The sequence below is a fragment of the Maylandia zebra genome, linkage group LG15 (genome assembly GCF_041146795.1).
Source record: "Maylandia zebra isolate NMK-2024a linkage group LG15, Mzebra_GT3a, whole genome shotgun sequence".
In the NCBI taxonomy this organism is placed as follows: Eukaryota; Metazoa; Chordata; class Actinopteri; order Cichliformes; family Cichlidae; genus Maylandia; species Maylandia zebra.
Genome location: NC_135181.1, coordinates 15,179,565 through 15,198,371, shown reverse-complemented (window position 1 = coordinate 15,198,371; position 18,807 = coordinate 15,179,565). Strand labels below are relative to the sequence as shown.

The 18,807-nt window shown below is 40.5% G+C and overlaps 2 protein-coding genes and 1 long non-coding RNA gene across 4 annotated transcripts; 2 read left to right on the top strand and 1 right to left on the bottom strand.

The window, feature by feature from the left end:
- The first annotated feature begins 820 nt into the window (after nt 1–820).
- On the top strand, nt 821–8,740 carry tmem151ba (transmembrane protein 151Ba). The gene is made up of 2 exons (XM_004550448.3): nt 821–1,414; nt 3,568–8,740. Exons 1-2 carry the CDS (start codon nt 1,325–1,327, stop codon nt 5,008–5,010), a joined length of 1,533 nt encoding a protein of 510 aa, XP_004550505.1. The 5' UTR covers nt 821–1,324; the 3' UTR covers nt 5,011–8,740.
- Nucleotides 8,737–15,335, bottom strand: drc5 (dynein regulatory complex subunit 5). Of its 2 annotated transcripts, XM_004550445.2 has the most exons (6): nt 15,277–15,335; nt 13,764–13,894; nt 13,549–13,674; nt 13,106–13,443; nt 11,492–11,941; nt 8,737–9,642 (listed from the first exon to the last, which is right to left on the bottom strand). In XM_004550445.2, the coding sequence occupies exons 2-6, from the start codon at nt 13,858–13,860 to the stop codon at nt 9,463–9,465; spliced, it is 1,191 nt and encodes a 396-aa protein (XP_004550502.1). In that variant the 5' UTR covers nt 13,861–13,894; nt 15,277–15,335; the 3' UTR covers nt 8,737–9,462. The 2 variants fall into 2 exon arrangements, with proteins under 2 accessions (XP_004550502.1, XP_004550501.1); XM_004550444.2 differs by having other exon boundaries at nt 13,106–13,674.
- LOC143412631 (uncharacterized) lies at nt 15,312–18,716 on the top strand. The gene is made up of 3 exons (XR_013093147.1): nt 15,312–15,390; nt 15,785–15,974; nt 18,442–18,716. It is a non-coding gene; the product is annotated as an uncharacterized LOC143412631 (long non-coding RNA).
- Nucleotides 18,717–18,807: the final 91 nt, after the last annotated feature.

The window sequence follows — 18,807 nt, the reverse complement described above, 5'->3', positions numbered from 1 at the left end:
GCCTTGCATATAGAGTTCAGGCTGCTAATGGCGTGGGCCACTTTTGGCCACTTGAGCGTCACTTAAACATCACAGCATGTAGCCGATTGTGTCCATCCCTTTATGACTACAGTGAAATTATTTTCTAATGGCTCCTTCCTGTGATAAAAGCTATTAAAGTCTGACCAAAGTGTCTAACTAAAACACTTTTCATCGCAAACGCTGTCTCGTGTTTCATCTTGTACAGCATGTCTTCAAACTGTGGTGGTGTCCAGGGTGGAAGAGAGGGACCCAAATGCAGCACACATAGGCAGACTAAAACGAAAGAGAGACATTTATTGACCCATATAAAGTCCAAATGGATAGATCCAGGGAATATCCAATATACACAAACAATACATAACAAAAACCCACAGAAATAAAACAGCTGCAAAAAAAGGAAACATGACCTGGGAATTATATTTGCATTATATTATCTGATGATTAGGCCCCTACTCATAAGATGTGGTTAGCTTTTGGGGAGTCCCATTTAACAAATGGCTATCTTGTCTATTATGTTGGAATTTGTACTTTTGATTGATTTGTGAATAAACTAAACTAAACTAAACTAAACTAAACTAAACTAAACTAAACTAAACTAAACCCTTTGACAAAAAGAAACAAAGCCAAACAAGCCAAAAAATCATACCATCTGAGGAGCATCACAGGTGGCTTATTTAATTTCATATATATAACGAATTTAAACCCTACGTGAGCTTTTACTATTACTGTTTTTCAAAGAACTTGCTTAAATACAGATCAGAATAAAGATCTCTGCTGAGAGGAGCCACCCCCTCCTCAGCAGCGGCAGCAGCAGCGCCCCTCTGTGCTGTTGTGAGTTACGTGGACACGTACGTGCGTGTTATTTACATCGTGGTGTCGGGCTGGCTGCTCGCATGTGCCGCTGCCCGTCTCCTTTGTCCTGCTTCACAGCTTCACTGGGTGTCATGGGCTCTGCCTGCAGGGAGAGGAGCTTTGTCACTTCCCTCATCACACTGGATCCCTCGCCGCAGCAGTCCTCATCACCATCACCATCGCATCGCGAGAAGAGTCACAGCCTCTCAGTCTTCTTCGGAGGCACAATGACCGCGTTCCCGTAGGCTACACCATGCGAAGTGTGCCCACCTGAAACAGGCTGGGGATGCAGCATCCTTTGAGCCCTTCTGTTTGGGTTCCTGCTGCACTGGTTTCCTGCGGATGATGCGCGGAGGAGTTCGCGGCGTGTTTATGTCTCACTCTGCTTTGGAAAGCCCCCATCCCATCAGGAGATCCATGCACCACCGGTCTTTGTGTTGTTGTTATTACCATGTCCCCAGCATCGGCTGCAACGGCAAGTGAAAGCGCCACCGCCACCACCACCGTCCCCGAGGAGGAGACGGAAAGCCCCCGGGAAGAGGTAAGAATTGTTTGCAGTAAATTAAGGCTTTTGAGTAGTGTGGCATGTTTAAGTGACAGGCTGCCTTTGTGCATGCTCACTGTAATAATCTCACGGTAATAATCATTTGGCTTTTTTTTTTTTTTTAGATTCTGATTTAAGTGTTTGCACAGCACTTAAAGCGCTTTATTTGCCTATTATACGAACCCATGCGCGCACTCGAGCGTGTGAACGCCATGATTACGCTCCTGTGTCCTCCGGGCAGGCTTCCAAAATTAGGTTTAAGAATCTATCACGGTCCAATCAGGTACACGAAAGTGTTAAAACAAAAAAACTTACTTTGCTCATATCTTTCCAGAAGATATTGAAAGTCACGCAGCATTTAAAAGACATCTTGACGTTACTAGGGCTGGGAGAAGTGAGATGTTGTATTAGGGGGGGGGGGGGAAGTCTGTAAATTTCCCTTAAGGGAAAAACTAAAACAGATTTGGAAACATAAGGACTCAACAGCAGTTTTCCTGAATTAAACTATAACACCCAATTCCTCTCCTTCTTCTCCAGTCTTCCCCTACATGCACACATGCTGGGCAAGTTACATATCCATTACACAAGAGAGTCTTTTTATATAACCTAGCTGGTCTTATTATGTCAAGAGAAAGTGTCCATGACTGCGAGAGGCACTAAAGGCACCACGGCAGCCTCCTGAATGTGAAGACTGTACAGATTTGAACCTTCTTGAAACTGTTTTTCCTTTTAACAATAGCCACTTTCATATTAAAATCTATGACTCCTATGAGTGCAAACTGTAAAATTACATTAGGATATAAGCACGTAAGGTGGCGTGCTGAAGTGATTCTCAGTTGTTGCTTTCATGCAAAGGGAATTTTCACTAAATACAAAACAACACTGAAACCAAATATTAAAAAATGATACAAGAGCCTTCAGCTAACTGTACACAGAAGACTTTTAGAGCTGTTTCATACAATAACTGCCTTAAATATAAATGTAACTCACTACAATTAAAAATGGATTCTCCTTTCATATTTTAGGACCAGCGCAAGGTTTTTCTAACACATTTTTAATCAGATTGTAACATGCAGAGATGCATTTGCTTTGCAGGCACATAATCAGAACGATATCTCCTACTGCACAACTGTTCATCATTAACCTCGAGCCTGTAAAATGTAACACTGGCCACAAAATGTGCCACGTAGTATTGATTGTAATTTTCGAACGTGGCCAGAATGCTGGTGAGCGAGCACTCCTCCTGCAGGAGGTTTATCTCAGTGGGGAATTTCACTGTTAATCCCTTTTGCTCTGTGGGGTGTAGCCTTGGGTTGGCAGTGTGCTTGAAGACCATGTGACCAAGGTCGGGAAGTTAATTATGATGCAAGAACATTGATTATTTATGCTCGTCTATCACTCGAAGAGCACAGAGCTGACATGTCGAGTTCAATAAATCAGCGCTGTGATAGAGCAGATGCTTTTTTTTTTTTAAATGTGGTGTTTAGAGGCGACCTATAGATCAAAATCTAGACATTTACAGTCTAATCTGAAGTGTTAGAAGTGAGGTCTGTCATGCAAATTTTTTTTGAATGAATTTAGTGATAATCTTCCCCTTCCTGGGACTTTTGAATCTCTGCCAGGTTTTGTGTGGCTGTGCTCCTGCAGGGCGTAACCAGCTCTCGAGCTCTTTGATGCAGCCGCTGGGGCTTGCTGTGCCCCGAGGAGATAAAGGATGGCACCATCTAAATGCTGCCCAAGTCAGACTACAGCCTTTTTTTCTGCCTGTCTGCCTAAATGTTTTTGACTCTTTAAAATCATATCAGTTCTTTCAAGTCTTCAACTCTCACGTGACAACAGGATTTCTTTTACATTTTAATGGTAATAATGAAGGAATCGTCTGATTATAACATGCACAGAGCAAGCAATGAGCAGTTGGCTCTTGGCTCATGCATAAACTATGCAAAAGCACTTGCAACGAAGAATATTTCCTTAAATATTTTATACACATGAGCCGCTGCTCCTTAACTTTTTGCCTACAGGTATTTAGGTTGTGTTCATCAATGCCACATTAAAATGTGCCATTCATTTAAATCTTCAGGTATAGGTTACTCCTTCTTATATTATTATGTTAATACCTGTGTTTGTAATCATTTTTTTCTCTTTTGCAGCAACAGCCTCAGAAACAGTCTCTGGCTAAGTCCTTGTGTCAGGAAACTCACTGGAAATGCCTGCTGCTGTCACTGCTGATGTACGGCTGTGTCGGGGTGATGGCCTGGTGCCAGGTGACAGAGGTCACACGCCTCACCTTCAATAGCGCCTACAAGGGAAACTCTATGATGTACCATGACAGTCCCTGCTCCAATGGCTACATCTACATCCCCCTGGCCTTCCTGGTCATGCTCTATGTGGTCTACCTGGTCGAATGCTGGCACTGCTACACCAGGAATGAGCTGCAGTACAAGGTTGATGTGGACAGCGTGACGGAGCGCATACAGCGCATGCAGCAGGCTACGCCTTGCATCTGGTGGAAGGCCATCAGCTATCACTATGTCAGGAGAACGCGACAGGTGACACGTTACCGTAATGGAGATGCCTACACCACTACACAGGTTTACCATGAAAGAGTAAACACCCACGTAGCCGAGGCGGAGTTTGACTACGGTAACTGCGGGGTTAAGGACATCTCGAAGAACCTGCTGGGCCTGGATGGTTTCCCCATCACCAAGCTGAGGTTCACCAAGTGCTTTAGCTTTGCCAATGTGGAGTCTGAAAACTCCTACCTGAACCAGCGGGCCAGGTTCTTTACAGAAAACGAGGGCCTTGATGATTACATGGAGGCACGTGAGGGGATGCACCTGAAGAATGTCGACTTTAAGGAGTATATGATTGCCTTTTCTGACCCTGATCACCTTCCATGGTATGCTTCCAACTCCACCTTCTGGGTAGCGGCTGCTTTCACCTTGTCCTGGCCTATGAGGGTGCTGACAGAGTATCGTACTTCCTGTGTGCACTACCATGTGGAGAAGCTGTTCGGCTTTGACTATGTGCCAGTAACGCCATCTGACGAGCGGGTGTATTGCAGACACATCCCACGGGTCAACACAATTGACAGCACAGAGCTCGAGTGGCACATCCGCTCCAACCAGCAGCTAGTGCCCAGCTACTCTGAGGCGGTTCTCATGGACCTGGCCCAGCTCTCAGGGAGCTGTAATAGCTACTCCTTATCCGGAGGCTACGGCAGCTACAGGCAGAACTGCGAACGCTGCCACCGTGCCATAAGCAGCTCCTCCATCTTCTCCCGAAGCGCCCTCAGCATCTGCAACACTGGGAGCCCCCGCATCCCGTTCAGCGCCAGCCGCTTCTCGCTGGGTCGGCTGTACGGCTCCAGGCGGAGCTGCCTGTGGAGGAGCAGCGGGAGCCTGAATGAGCAGTCGTGTCCCACAGAGAGCACGCGCTGTCTGTCAGGCCAGCAGGCCAGTGAGGAGAACCCTCCAGCCTATCAGGACGCGCTGTACTTCCCAGTGCTCATCGTGCATCGCAACGAAGGCTGCCTCAACCACGACCACCGCTCGCTGCACAGAAATGGCTCCTGTGTAGAAACTTCACTCTGATGACACGAGCTAAGGCCAAGGAAACTCTTCATACATGGACTCTTGTGTCTCTTTAACACAGAGATTTAAAAAAAAAAAAAAAAGAGCATTCTCTGAGTTACCACAACAAAGGATTTGTTAACATTTCTAAACATACTGTCACCTGACACAACAGCAATTACAACAAAGTATGTGTGTGGAATTTATCACTCAATACATCAGGGAAAAACAGACCCGATGAGACTGTTGTTTAAAATACAGCGAGGCTTTAAAGGATACTGCCAAAGTGTCATGTGCAGCCCTAAAGAGTCTGTTGAGATTCAGATAACCAATGAAAATCAAGGGCCATCCCATCCTAGTGTAAATGCCATATTTACAGATCTTAGTCACAGACAATTTACAAAGATATGAGTAACATTCCCGGTATATGAAGCCTGAAATGGGCTTTGACTCAGCAGCAAATGAAAAAATTAAATGGATGCCAAACGAGAAATGGAACGCAAAGATAAGCAACCTTGTCAAAACACACTAACGAGACTAAGTAGTTTTGCTGAAACCAAACACCCTAACCCTCTCATGGCTCTTATCAAAGTGAAGTCAGTACAGTCGACAAATACAGAAATCTGCATGTTAACACATTTTGATCCTGGATGATTTAATGTCTCCATTCAAAGTTAATGCTCATGGAAATCCATTCAAAGAGAAAAAAACTGAAAATAAATGTGCGGATAAAACATTCAGTCAGCTGATATGTGCTTGGCTGCAATGACATTAAACTCCATGGCTCGCCAAATATAGCACAGGAGGAGTTTGAATAATTTAGCAGACGAGGGCTGAAGGACACGAGGATTTAAAACTGATTCATAAACACTTCTTTAAACTGTTCAAACTGTACATTTTGTAAAGCAGTAAAAAATACCCTCACTGCACTGCTGAGAAATCAGTGTCAACTCCGCCAGTTTAAAATCTTAAAGATCCATTTAGGTTCGTGTTGGGCAATATTTTCATTGAGCCTACCTCTTTATTTAAGTGCCTAGCATCAACCGTTACTGACAAGCACAAGCTGCAATGACTTCTCATCTCATCTCACTATCCTCCCATTAAAACAAGCAGAAGAACACATCAAGGTTATTGAAAACATAGGCAAAAATCCACAAGTTTGTAAGAATCAGACACAAAATGCTTTTCAGATTTCTTTTTCACATTACTCACACAGCCAGCCCTGTGCTGCTGCTGCTGATGCATATCAGAGAGACAGCTAGAGAGCTGGCCATCGAAAACACTCGAAATAGGCAGAGGCCTGGATTCACTACTGATAGTGTCAGATTTAATTATATAAAAGGATTACTTTAAAACACTAAAACCTACTTCCTCTCAGCTGAGTGCATGCGGTATCTGATGGGAAATTTACTTTTGCAGCCAAGAACCGAAGCAGTGTTTAATGCAAACAGTGACAAAAGCCACTCCCCGCAGCACAACCCATCGCTCAAAGTTTGGTTTATTTCTTCCAGCACTCCTTAATATTTTTGGACAGTCATTTAGCCACTTGAAGGAATGGAGGTTAAGCATAGAGGACGTCCATAACGACGGATATACATGGATCATACTGCCATTACGGCCATCACTGAATACTATGAACCTCACCTGCGTTTAGACATTTGGTGTTGAGATTTGCCTTCCCGATAAAGTGATCAATCAGCCATACTCATTACATTCCATGTGTGTTGTTGTGTTTGGAGCTGTGGACTGAGACACAACCCCCTCATAACAGGCTGAGTCACGTTTAACTAACAATTTTAACCTGTTTTCACAACTCAAGGTCATCTATGCAACCTCACCCCAAACTCAGGATAGTATTCAGGTCAACGATTCTGCTTGCAACAACATCCCGATAATCACTCATGTTCTCATCTGCACATAAAGAAGGCGGAGGTGCAGATGCAAACATCTCCAGTCATTGAGTTTCACTTCTGCACTCGCTATTCATAAATCCATCACTTAGTCTGTGTGTAAAGGTCCGGTAAACTGCAACGTTTTAAAGTCGATTTTTGCTAAAATTGATTCCACCATGAAACACAAGAAAAATGCGGTATCTTAGCATGAAAAAGAGGTTATTACCAGAGAAATCTTCCACTAGAAAAAACATCTGCATTATCAAAGAAAACAAAACAACTCTTCAGAATAATACGTCTCATATTACCGCTCTAACAACTTAATGCGGTGGGTTATGAACAGCTTCAGGCTCCTGTATTCAAGATGCTAACACCAAAATCTCACCTGAAATCTTGAGATAGGGGGACATTTATGACAAGTGTTTGAAATAAATTAGTTTAATCACAGAAAAACTGAAGTGTACAAATGGCAAGTTATTATTTTAGGCTCTCTATACATCTTCAGTGGTTCCAGTGTGTATGTTAAACTATTCACAGAACAGATGTCAGTGATCTGAGCTAAAATGGCTGGGAATCAATTGAGCTAACAAGTTAATTTTTAGCCCATTCAGATTCTTTACTTATTTTGTAGCTGTGAAGGACTGGATCACAACCGAGCTCGTGCTGGTCAGAAGTCAGAGACTCAAGTGGACTTGCATGACTCAGAGGACAACACAAATAACAGCATGCAGTCTCCACAGGGCATTTAAATTTACCGAAATGTCTTTTTTGTTATGTTAATCAAAATATAGGAGGATGCACCGGATGTCAATGCTAAAGTCACTGTGCCACTCTGAAATCATCACAATCTCTCCTTCATCATCATCATCAAGCCTCTCAGGTGGCTTCACTGTGATATTCATACATAGTCCCATGTAAGAATAGAAAAATGTGTTTACCCGTGAAATGTTTACGCAGCAACAGAAACAAGCTATTTGACCGATTACAATCTGACTGAAAGTTTTAAAGCTATACACTTTTCCTCTATAGATGACTGTTAGAATAACATTTCTGCAAAGAAAGCAGCTATAGCCGTTATCATGTCTTATGAGGTAGATTAGGCTCGTACGATGATTTGTATTCTTTCACTCAATGATGCTTTGGGCCTCATCTTTTATACTTCCATAAATCTGTGGATTTTTAACATTGTAGAGCAGGATGGCTTTGTACTGTAAATAAATAGAGACAGGAGTGTAGAATGTCAGTCGATGTGGATATTGTGTGCACACATGCACACAAACACACACTTAACTGGAGCAGGGACAGATTTGATGTGTTGCTATTAAATGGAGAGAAGCAGAACAGTCCCCCTAAAAAGGCTGTTTTGGGATGGTTTTGTTTCCCTTTAAACACGTTTTTAATCATTTTAGAATACTTTTTTAAAAATACAAATGCTGTTGGTGTGATTTGACTGCTTTGGGATAAGGTATATCTAAGCATAAACATATGCTTAGTGATTACTAAGGATCTAAATATAATAAATCAGTATTCTGTCATAGATTTTTCTGCTTTTTGGCTAAATTAGTCCAGAATAACCTCTCTTCAAATGGCTCTGGAGACTGATTTGTGATTTTAGGTGTGACACCTGTGACATACACCTGATTCATGGCTATGACTGTAAATTACATCTGACTGATAATTTTGTTGCCGCCTAGTTCAAGAGTTACACTATTTACCAGTAGATTATAGGTAAAAATAAAACAATGCAAGTCTGTATGTATTCCAACACCATCACGACGTTGCCTTGATGTTACATAAGGACTGAATACCAAACATGTGTATCAAAGTAGAACAAAAAACTCAATAAACTGAAATGCTCACTAAAATATCTGGTCTATTTGTTTAAAAATACACAACAGACATGCCAGAAAGACTATGATCACTGATCTGAGGTCAACTGATGCAACCAGTGTTGCATGTTTGTCAGCCAAAGGAAACTTTTGATACTGTCAACAAGTGTAGTAAATAGAACAGAAGCAACAGTGTGCTGGTCCATCCCCTCGGTCCCAAGCTCATTGGTTCCTGTTGCTTCATAATCAAAACAGGACATATTTTTCACACTTACTCATTGTCTAAAAAGTCTCAGCTGGAAGATTTCTGGAAATGTTACTCGAACTGGAGTAAATGTGAGTTGTGATGTTGTGATCCCTCCCCCTGCTGGCTACGCAAAGTAGGTAGATCCCGATATAAACTTTGCTCAACTTGCAGGAGACTGTTTGAAACAACAACTAATGACAGCGCAGGATACCCATGATTGATACATGACCTGGTCTGCCAGCAACCAATCATCTGCTTCAATCATTATGAATTAAGTAGATATCAGACAACTCATTTGAGATAGTTTAAAGATCTTAATGACACATCATATCCTGCATTTTTCTTACGTTAGAATTAATGTAGGGCTCACTTACATCTGTTGTGTTTTAGACCAAATTTGGTTGAATTTTGCTGCATATTTTCGTTTATTGTGGTTTTAGATGAATACGTTCATCTATTGCAAAGACAGACGGCTGATAAAGATGGGTTTATATTATAAAAACCATCAGTTGGCATTCTCAGTATTCTTCTCTCTTGGGTTTGTTTCTTGTTTTCTAAACTGGTTGTTCCAAACCATTTGGTTAATGACGGAAACTCTCCGCTCTTCGATGTCTGTCAGGTGGATATTGCATTCTGTCACACTGGTGTTGTGAGACATCGCCTCCTCCAAAGCGTTCCCTCCAACCTGCACAAATGCAAACATACACACACCTAAAAGCTCTGCTGATGGCCTCAATAACCTTGAAAAACATCTCACTGCTAACCTTGCAGTTCGAAATACGGCACACTTTATAAGCTCCCCTTTGCTGCTGCTACCAGTCTTTTGCTGTTTTTTGTAAAACAGGCATTTCTATTTCTGAAACCAAGGTCAAAAATATTGATGGTACTGCATGTTGGATTTCTGCTATGTGGGTGATTTTTGATCCTCCGCAGTGTATTCCAGTCAGAGATACAATATGCAGTTAAAATCCGAAGAAGAGAGAGCATGAGAAGGGGGAATTCAGATCTACCTCTCTTGGGGAAACAACACTTACTCAGTTTTCCATTATTACATGTTTTCCCACACATATCTATGAATAATTGAAAATCCTAGTACTTTACAGCTGCTCTGTTGACTTCACTATGCTGTGTCTGCACAGGCGTTAGCATGCTTTGAGAGTTTTTCAAAATGAACCAGCATTCCAAAGCTGACAAATTTAACAAGAAGAAGTAATAAGTGGTTACAGTGAAACCATAACTTAAAATAACAGTTTCACTCTTCCTCTCTGTCAGTTAATTTTTGACAGTTTTTAATCTGCATGGCTTTCGGGATAACTGCAAACCTATCTATCTATCTATCTATCTATCTATCTATCTATCTATCTATCTATCTATCTATCTATCTATCTATTATTATTATTATTATTATTAATAATAATAATAATATCTTTGCAACTACAAATTATTTTCTTTCTTTTTTTTTTAAATCAATTATCAGTTTTATTAACTTATTGATATACTGTTTATGAGCCATGTTGACTAAATTAAAATAGGTTCTTTGGTCTAAACAGCAGTCAAAACTAATTAAAGAAGAAATAATATCACAGAATAAAAAAACGCATACACTTTAGTAGCTCGGACAGATGGATGTTTTCAACGCTATCCTTAATTGTTGCTGAGTAAAGTTCTAATAAATGAATAATCAGTTAATTATCAGTTAATTATTTTACACATGAAATTACATGAAAAGATATGATGTGGTCTTTACAAGCCTACGATGGCAATAGCCTCCTACATGGCATAGAGGACCTAGAGGGCGAGATGAAGAGAAGGGCACTATGCAAATAAAATCATTTTGCATCTACTTCTAGACAATAAGAAGAAATGTATCAACTGAATGTCTGAATTTAAAGGAAACTATTCAAATGTCTTACTTCTTATGCAAAGACGCCCAATTTGTCCATAAAATGTTATGTTTGTTAATGGTCTTTTAAGGATTCACTTTCTTGGTGGCACTTGCTTCCAGATTCAAAATACAACGTAGTTAAATCAAAAGAGAAACTTGGATGTGCATGTGAAAAGAAGGAAAGTTTTGAAGTCTAACCTTGAAATTAAAGAGTGTGTCTGTCGCCTGATACACTATATTGCCAAGTCTTCAAGATATGAAGGGGCATGGTCATTCAGGACTTTGTATGTAATTTGTATGTGCGGACAAGGATTTTAAATTCACTTCTGGATTGAATTAACTAACAAGGCAGAAACACAATCTTTCTATTCCTGTTAGTGCTTTCTTGAATATAGGGCTGTAGGGTTTTAATGTAGATTTTATCTTTGTCAACGCAAATTTCATAGGATGGTTAGGGTGCGGAATTTATACATTTTGGATAAAATGTATTCTGCAGTCCGGAGGAATGCAATCCGTTTTCTTTCAATAATAAAACAGCCACATAATAAGGAATTACAATAGACTTCTTTTTCAGCATCTTTCTGAGACAGCATGTTTCTAATTTTAGCAGTTTTCCTTGCTGCGAAAAGTAGACTTATTTCTCTCTTACCTCACCCAGTGTGTTGCAGGAGAGATTGATGCTCTTCAGGGTGTTATTCTGTGCTAACATACTAGACAGGGAAAGCACAGTAAGCCAAGTTACCCCATTGGCTCCCAGTTGCAGGTGAAGTAGGGTTTTGTTGTTCAACAAGGCCTTACAAATAGCCTGACCACCCTCATCCTTCAGACGGTTCAGACATAGATTGAGGGACACAAGAGTTGTGTTCTTGGACAAGGCATGAGCTATAGCCTTGGCCCCAGGGCCGCCAATATTGTTGTCATACAGGTTAAGGATCTCCAGCTTGCTCTTTGTGAGCAATTTGCCGATGGCTCTGGCTCCGCTGTCTCCAATCACGTTGTGAGAAAAATCTAGAGTGCGCAGGGAGGGGTGGTCTAAAAGGTACTTCACCAACAAACGACACTTTTTATCTTCAAGGTGGCTTAGATGGAGCCTAAAGAGCTGAGGAAACAGTAAGAACCTGTGATGGGTCTTTCCAAGCAACACACAAAAAATAACATGCTTACACATCAGCACCACACGATCAGATAAGTAATGTTTTATGGGTAAACATTGAAAAATTAATCAGGACACCCTCAGAATATGCTTGCCTTCATTTTTAGTGCTACAGGCTCTCAAAGTACAAAGTGGATGCTGGAAATTTGGCACTTTTTAGATCGGATTAAAATGTATTTTTTGGGGGGGATGTACCATCATAGCATTGTGTTTCTGTTGGATAAGTAGAAGAAAAACGGATGGAATAGATGTTCGGATAGACTTAAAAACTGACTATCCATACATACATCCATACATAAAAACAGTTAAAAACTATAATAAGATCAAATTTTTATCAGCTTTTTTGTTCAGCAAAATTTCTTCTATAATCAACTTTGAGCATCAGTATTGGAATATGAAATAGATAGAACTTGGTTATTCAGTCAGAAGAGTAGCAGCTCTGAGTAGAGCTGCTACTCTTCCACATTGAAAGTCCAGGTCAGGGGCTTCTGGCATCTGATTAGGATACCTAATGGATGCAGGTAAGGTATTTAGGTGTGCACTAGTAGAAGAAGGTGCCAGGGCAGACCCATTACTCACATGAGAGATTACATCTCTTGGCCTGCTTAAGAATGCCTTGGTGTCCGCCCAGATGAGCTCTGAGCGTCTCTGCTAAGACTTCTGCCCCCCGCAGCCAGAACCCAGATAAAAATTAATGGATAGATTGCAAGTATTAAAATATTACAATATTACACAAAATACATTTTTGCATTTTTTTCTGCAGAACTCTTGACATATCCTTTGATGTTGATGCTCAAAGTTGGTCACAGAAAAACAACTGCAATGAGCAACAAGTAGATTTTGACTCCTGAGTGCAACACTTGTCCTGGGTTTTAAAACTGATATTTTGCTGTAGCTTTTTGAGCTTTTTTGTTCCAAAAATATCCTGCAGCTATCCTGCAGCATCAAAATGCTGGAAAACAAAATAAGGTGCCAAATTTCAACCCAATCCCACTCCTGTTATTTGAGGGCTTGAAAAAACGTACATAGAATGGGGATTTATTTCTGCACGAAGCTTTTTTCACATAGGATATCTGGAATGGGTACTATGTAATTTAATGCAATACTTACCTTTAATGTCTTACAGGACTTAAGTGCCTTGGCAAGGGACTCACAGTCCCGGTTGGTCATCTCAAACATGCTCCATTCAAAGTTCATACCACATGATTTGACTTTGTACACCAAGTGCAGCTCTTCCAGGTTTGTAAGCTTGTCAAGCAAGATCCTAAAGTCAAAGTGGTCCATACCAGATTTATCATCATCATTTGCAAGTGTCAGCTCTGATGCTTGCTCCTCATCCTCCGTCTGCGGCTCCTTGACAGGTGGCAGAAGCTGAGCAATGTTTAGCTTCTTGATGTGGTCTTTACAAAGCGTGACCATGTCTAGAACTGTCTTTGGCTCTGTTATGCCTGGAACGAAAAGTTCAATGATGTTCTCCAGCTGCCTTTCAAAAAACATTCGTTTCCAGCTTTCGCCGTAATTAGAGACGTCACAAACTTTCCACTTCTGCTCACAGCATCGCTTCCAGTAAACGCCATCTGGGAAAACATTGGCTGCGAAATGCAGAGGCAGGGAAAGGGACACTCTGTTCTGAATGAAGTCCTTCTCACTGGATGTAAGCTCTTCATATATTGGCCTTTCTGCAACAGGTATACATTTTGCAATTAAGTTCCAGCTTTATTACAAGTGAGATTATAAACTTGTGGATAATAGCGATACTAAAAACCACCTTCAAAGTTGTTCACTATGCACTGGAGAGAGAGGTTTGACAAACTGGACACTGTAGCCAGTGACCAGTCTAGATATTCAGCAATGAACCTCCTCATGTTACTGCAATCTTCACTTTGGATAAGATTAGCCCTGGAGGATAAAGAGAGGCATTATAGTATAGAGATACGGCACTTAAGTGAAATGTATGGGGAAAATACAGTGCTGTATTTGGCCCCTTCCTTATTTCTAACTTTTTTTGCATATTTGTAACATTTACATATTTTGGAACATCAAACTAAGTTTAACATTAGACAAAGATAGCCTGAGTAAATACAAAATGTAGTTTTTAAATGATCATTTCATTTATTAAGGGAAAAAGCTATTTAAATCTATCTGGCCCATCACCTTACAAATAGCCTGGTGATGTGAAAAATCTAATACCTGGTTATGCAACCCTTGGAAGCAAGAACTATAATGAAGCATTTGCAGTAACTGGCAATGAGTCTTTCACATCAGTGTGGATAAATTTGGACCCTAATTTTGGATGAATATTTTCCCAAAAGTCTTGGGGATCATCAAGGTATTTTTTGGCAAACGCGAGACGAGCCTTTGTGTCGTTTTTGTTAGCGGGGGTTTTCTCCTTGGAACTCTTGGAATGAGTCGTCACTGTCCTCTTGGAGTAACTTTGCTATGGCGGCAACTCCTGGGAAGGTTCATCGCCATTCCGAGTTTTGTCTATTTGTGGATAATGGCTCTCACCGTGGTTTGTTGGAGTCCCAAAGCCTTAGAAACTGCTTTGTCATTGACTGATAGATCTCAATGACTTTGTTTCTCAACAGCTTTTTTCAACCGTGGCATGGTGTGTTACTTTTTGTGGTCTTTTAGTCTACTACAATGATCACTGCAGTGATCAGTCCTGGGTGTGAATAGAAAATTGAACTCAGCTTTCTGAAAATGTGGTTAAAATAATAATTTAACAAATGGGGTGGCAGGCAGGCCAGGTAGGTTCAAATAGCTTTCTCCCCTAAATAAAATAATAATTTATGAACTGCATCAGCTTAATTTAAATTCAGTTAACGAACTCACTTACTTTGATTACATTTTGCGATTACGTGCAGTTTTTATTTCCTAACAATGTTCGAATAAAGTTATTACAGTAATTTTACAAAATAAGTGCCAGAAGTGGACTAAAAAAATAAATAAATAAATAATGAATAATAAAAAAGAATAAGTCAATAAATAAATCACACATTTAAAGTTTCCTTCATAGACAGATATTATATTTTCAATTGTAGTTATATGGTGAGTCTACGTAGCTCAGCTATTGGGCTATTGAGTTGCTTTTGAAGTTGGGCAGAAGTTGCTAGCTTCTGACCAATACGGTATCTTACATAGTTAGCTTAAGAGCATGTAGTCCCACCACTGTTATAGCTATCGAATAAAAACTTCTTCACGGAGCTATTTAATATTTGTTTTATGTCATTCAGTTAGATATACACAGCCTAATCCTTGTCGTATACATGCTAACATACCTGCAGTACTGGTTTAGGGTTCATCTGTTCCCATGGGAACGGAACGCAGTGAGTTTACTTTAACGTCTCTGGGAAATTTGAGTTTTTACTCTGAATGTTGACCGATACCTCGATGTACGTATAAACGTAATGTTTATACTGTTTACTGCTGTGTTTAGGAGACAAAAAAAAATAAATACAAAATTTAGTAAGACACATGGAAATACGCATTTCACATGGAAATCATTTTCATTTTTGTGAGTCACCGGTTCGGGAAAACAAATTTCCGAGTTTCATGAAATGAAACAGTTTTTCTTAAATACACAAGACAGACAATGACAAGCTATAGTATTACTACTACCACTACTACTACTACTAATATTAATATTAATAATAATAACAATGAGCTGTAGAAAGAGAAGAAGAGTACAATCATAAGTTGCTTAATTTGGGAATCAAAGCTACCTGGAACAAATCGCATGTTTAAATAACATCCAGTATTTATACAACCACAGCTTTATTTTCACAGAGAAACGAGTGCTTTGTGTTTAGGTTTGCATCTGAGGAAGCAGTGATCATGCTGTGAAACACTCAGATGCCACCAAACTGCCAGATGGACCTTGGGTCTGGACCATGGGCCTTTTGGAAAAGAGCACACTGGAGTGGATCCATCTGTCTCACAAGCAACACAAAACAGGCGCAAGGCTACTGTGTAGGAGGTGAGAAATCTGTAAATACCACCTTAAGAGATTCATGGTTGTTATTAAGCAAAACATCATTTAAGGCCAAGTTATTCTACATGGATAGAGATGGAGTCACAAATTTTAGAGTCGGCTGTAGGAGCTAATTGCACTGAGAGAATGAGATGTTTGAATTTGACACCACTGTTATCACATAAGCCACAAATTACACTTAGAGCATTTTTTCATAGTCTGAAAAGCATTGTAGCATAGTAAAGACGGAACGAGAGTGTGTAGACTTGCTGCTTTGATGCAGTGGAAAGATGTAACACTTAATTTCATACATTTGTGTGAATCTTTGCTTTAAAGTGCCCGAATCAAATACCAAGTAGATGCAGGATAAATTTGTTCCTTGAATTAATCATCTGTGGACTTCATCAGCTTTCATCAGTTGTGTAACATTCAAGCATGGATGAAAGCAGGTACATGATGCTGCAATCCTGACTCTGCTCCCCATATGCTTGGGCAGAGAGAGCGTGACTGAGTAACAGTTAGATAGCTGTTACTGGCATCGTGAGGTTGCTTCCAGGAGTCGGATGGCGGCTCGGATGGAGGAACGAGAGGCTCCAACTGTAGCCCCAAGGCAGTCCATCACTGTCGTCCTCGTGTAACGCGGTCCGACAGACACACGCGTCCCTCGTACTCCGGCTTTAATGGACTGGCGTGACATCAGGCATCCACAGCACAGAAGGCAAACTCACTCTGTGGGCTGCTGTCCCAGTGCTCTCTGTGGAGTGAATCACAGTGTTCGAAGGGAGGGGTTGTCACTGCACCACATAAGAGGTGCACATGTTTACTGATCAAAGTGGCATCTCTGATGTTTTGGCATGAAGCAAACAAGAGAAATGGGAAAAACCAACCAGCTATTCAACCCTACTGTTTGCCAGAGGTATCGAATCAGAAGATGCAAAAGAAAGAATAACATGCCTGAGTACTTTTACTTTTACTTTCTGGCAATGTAAGTATTTTATTTTTAAGATATAATAATAATTAATTTAAGAATGTGTGAATATTTACATTGGAATCTACCTTTTCCCCCCTAACAAATAGTGCAGCGCGGCAGGATATTTGCTTATACATCTTCCTGAATAATTGCTGTTTCTCAGGGATAATAAGTGATTTAGTTCAGGAGCATTAGATAGATGAAGTGATTATAGTGCAATTAAGACCTCAACCAAAGCCAGGCCATGGAGTTAACACAGGATCAAAGCTGTCTGTCTGCAGTCTGAGGACTGTGTGCATTAGCACCGGAGCAGCCGGTGCCATCTCTCTTTCATTTTCTTTCAGATCCCAAGGAGCTGTTGCATTAGTTACCAGGCAACAGAGCGTGTGTCTAATTACTAAAGGATAGAAGGATTTAGCAAAATAAAGTGCTTCTTTCCAAGATGGAAATCTATTTTTAAATGTGACGCCCACCGCTGGTAGATTTAGAAGTGTAACATTGTGAAGTAACTCATGATCTCATGATCTTTTTCAGATGACAGCTCTAATGGTCAAGGGGCATGATGACAATAAAGCCTTTTGGAAGTGGTGCCCTTTAAATATTGCCCTGTGTGCTTCAACAGCCCATGTAAACATCCTAATTTTAAAAAAAGAAACATAATCTCAGCAACTATGAATCATGCGAAGCTACTGAAAATTCCCACACTATGTTAAGACTTGAAGTCATTCAGTTGTTTGTTTATATGAGGCTGAAGCAGTGAGAGCTGAGGTAAACTGTGGAGTGCTGCCAGACTTTTCTGCAAGCCTCCCAGCTCCACAGCCTGTCTGCAAGGCAGGGCGACTCCCAGGTGACTCAGGGCATGAATTGAAGGCAGGGAGCCACAGAAAACAAATGACAGTATGTCGTTTTAAAAACATGTTGCCTTTATTTTTTCTAACACACTGAGACTTGTTAGTTTTGTTAACCTATTAAATGCAGGAGGATGTTTTCCAACTGAAGAACAAAAAGCTTAATGGATTTATGCTAGGTAACCAGCATTGATGTGCTTTTACCTCTTTTTCTTTTAATGGAAAAACAAACTGAACCAACAAAGCTGACGAAGGAGATTATGTTTGATCTCAACACTTCTATATAAGATTCAGTTTACTGGGGTTCAGTTAGCAGATCTTCTCCTGATTTCTAATCCCTGACTCACAGCCAGAAACCATGGCAGGCTATAATAAATGAGAGTAGCTCTGGAAAGTGTTACTATTACAGCATTACCACATTATAAACTGTGCTGCAGCCCATCAGCATAGAAATATTTCATCATAGGAGATTTATATCCATCCGTATATATCCATTCTCTTCCCCTTATCCAATTCAGGGTCACAGGGGGCTGGATTCTATCCCACTTGAAAGGCAGGGTCCTGATAGGTTGTCAGCCAATCCTGAGACTAACATAGAGAGACAGACCACCATTCACAGTCAGCCAATTAAGATAACATGCATTTCTTTGGACAGGGGGAAGAAGCCGGAGTACCCATAAAGAAGCCAGGCAGGCACAGAGGGACCATACAAGATGGATTTTTTTAAATAACTTAATAACTCCACAGTATTTTTTGTCATTATGTTGTGAAGTTTTTTTTTTTTTTTTTTTAAATCTGAATGCTCCATCTGCCTATCACTTTGCTGCTGGACCACCTGAATTTCCCCAATGAGGGACAATAAGGGATATTTCTATTCTAATCTAATTAAACATCCCTTTTCCAAAGCATAAAAGAGCCACTAGATCCCCTTTTTCTGCCTTTATCTGCTTTTGATAACACAATCATTGTCTGGTCATAAGGGACTGATGTTGCTGTGGTACCAGCAACATCAGTTTAAACA

Excerpts from the sequence above, each read along its gene's own strand:
- tmem151ba (XM_004550448.3), top strand. The coding sequence starts at position 1,325 with ATGTCCCCAGCATCGGCTGCAACGGCAAGTGAAAGCGCCACCGCCACC. Across the intron at positions 1,415-3,567 it reads CGGAAAGCCCCCGGGAAGAG|CAACAGCCTCAGAAACAGTC; the intron begins GTAAGAATTGTT and ends TCTCTTTTGCAG.
- drc5 (XM_004550444.2), bottom strand. The coding sequence starts at position 13,860 with ATGAGGAGGTTCATTGCTGAATATCTAGACTGGTCACTGGCTACAGTG. Across the intron at positions 13,675-13,763 it reads CATAGTGAACAACTTTGAAG|AAAGGCCAATATATGAAGAG; the intron begins GTGGTTTTTAGT and ends TACCTGTTGCAG. Across the intron at positions 11,942-13,105 it reads AGTCCTGTAAGACATTAAAG|CTCTTTAGGCTCCATCTAAG; the intron begins GTAAGTATTGCA and ends CTGTTTCCTCAG.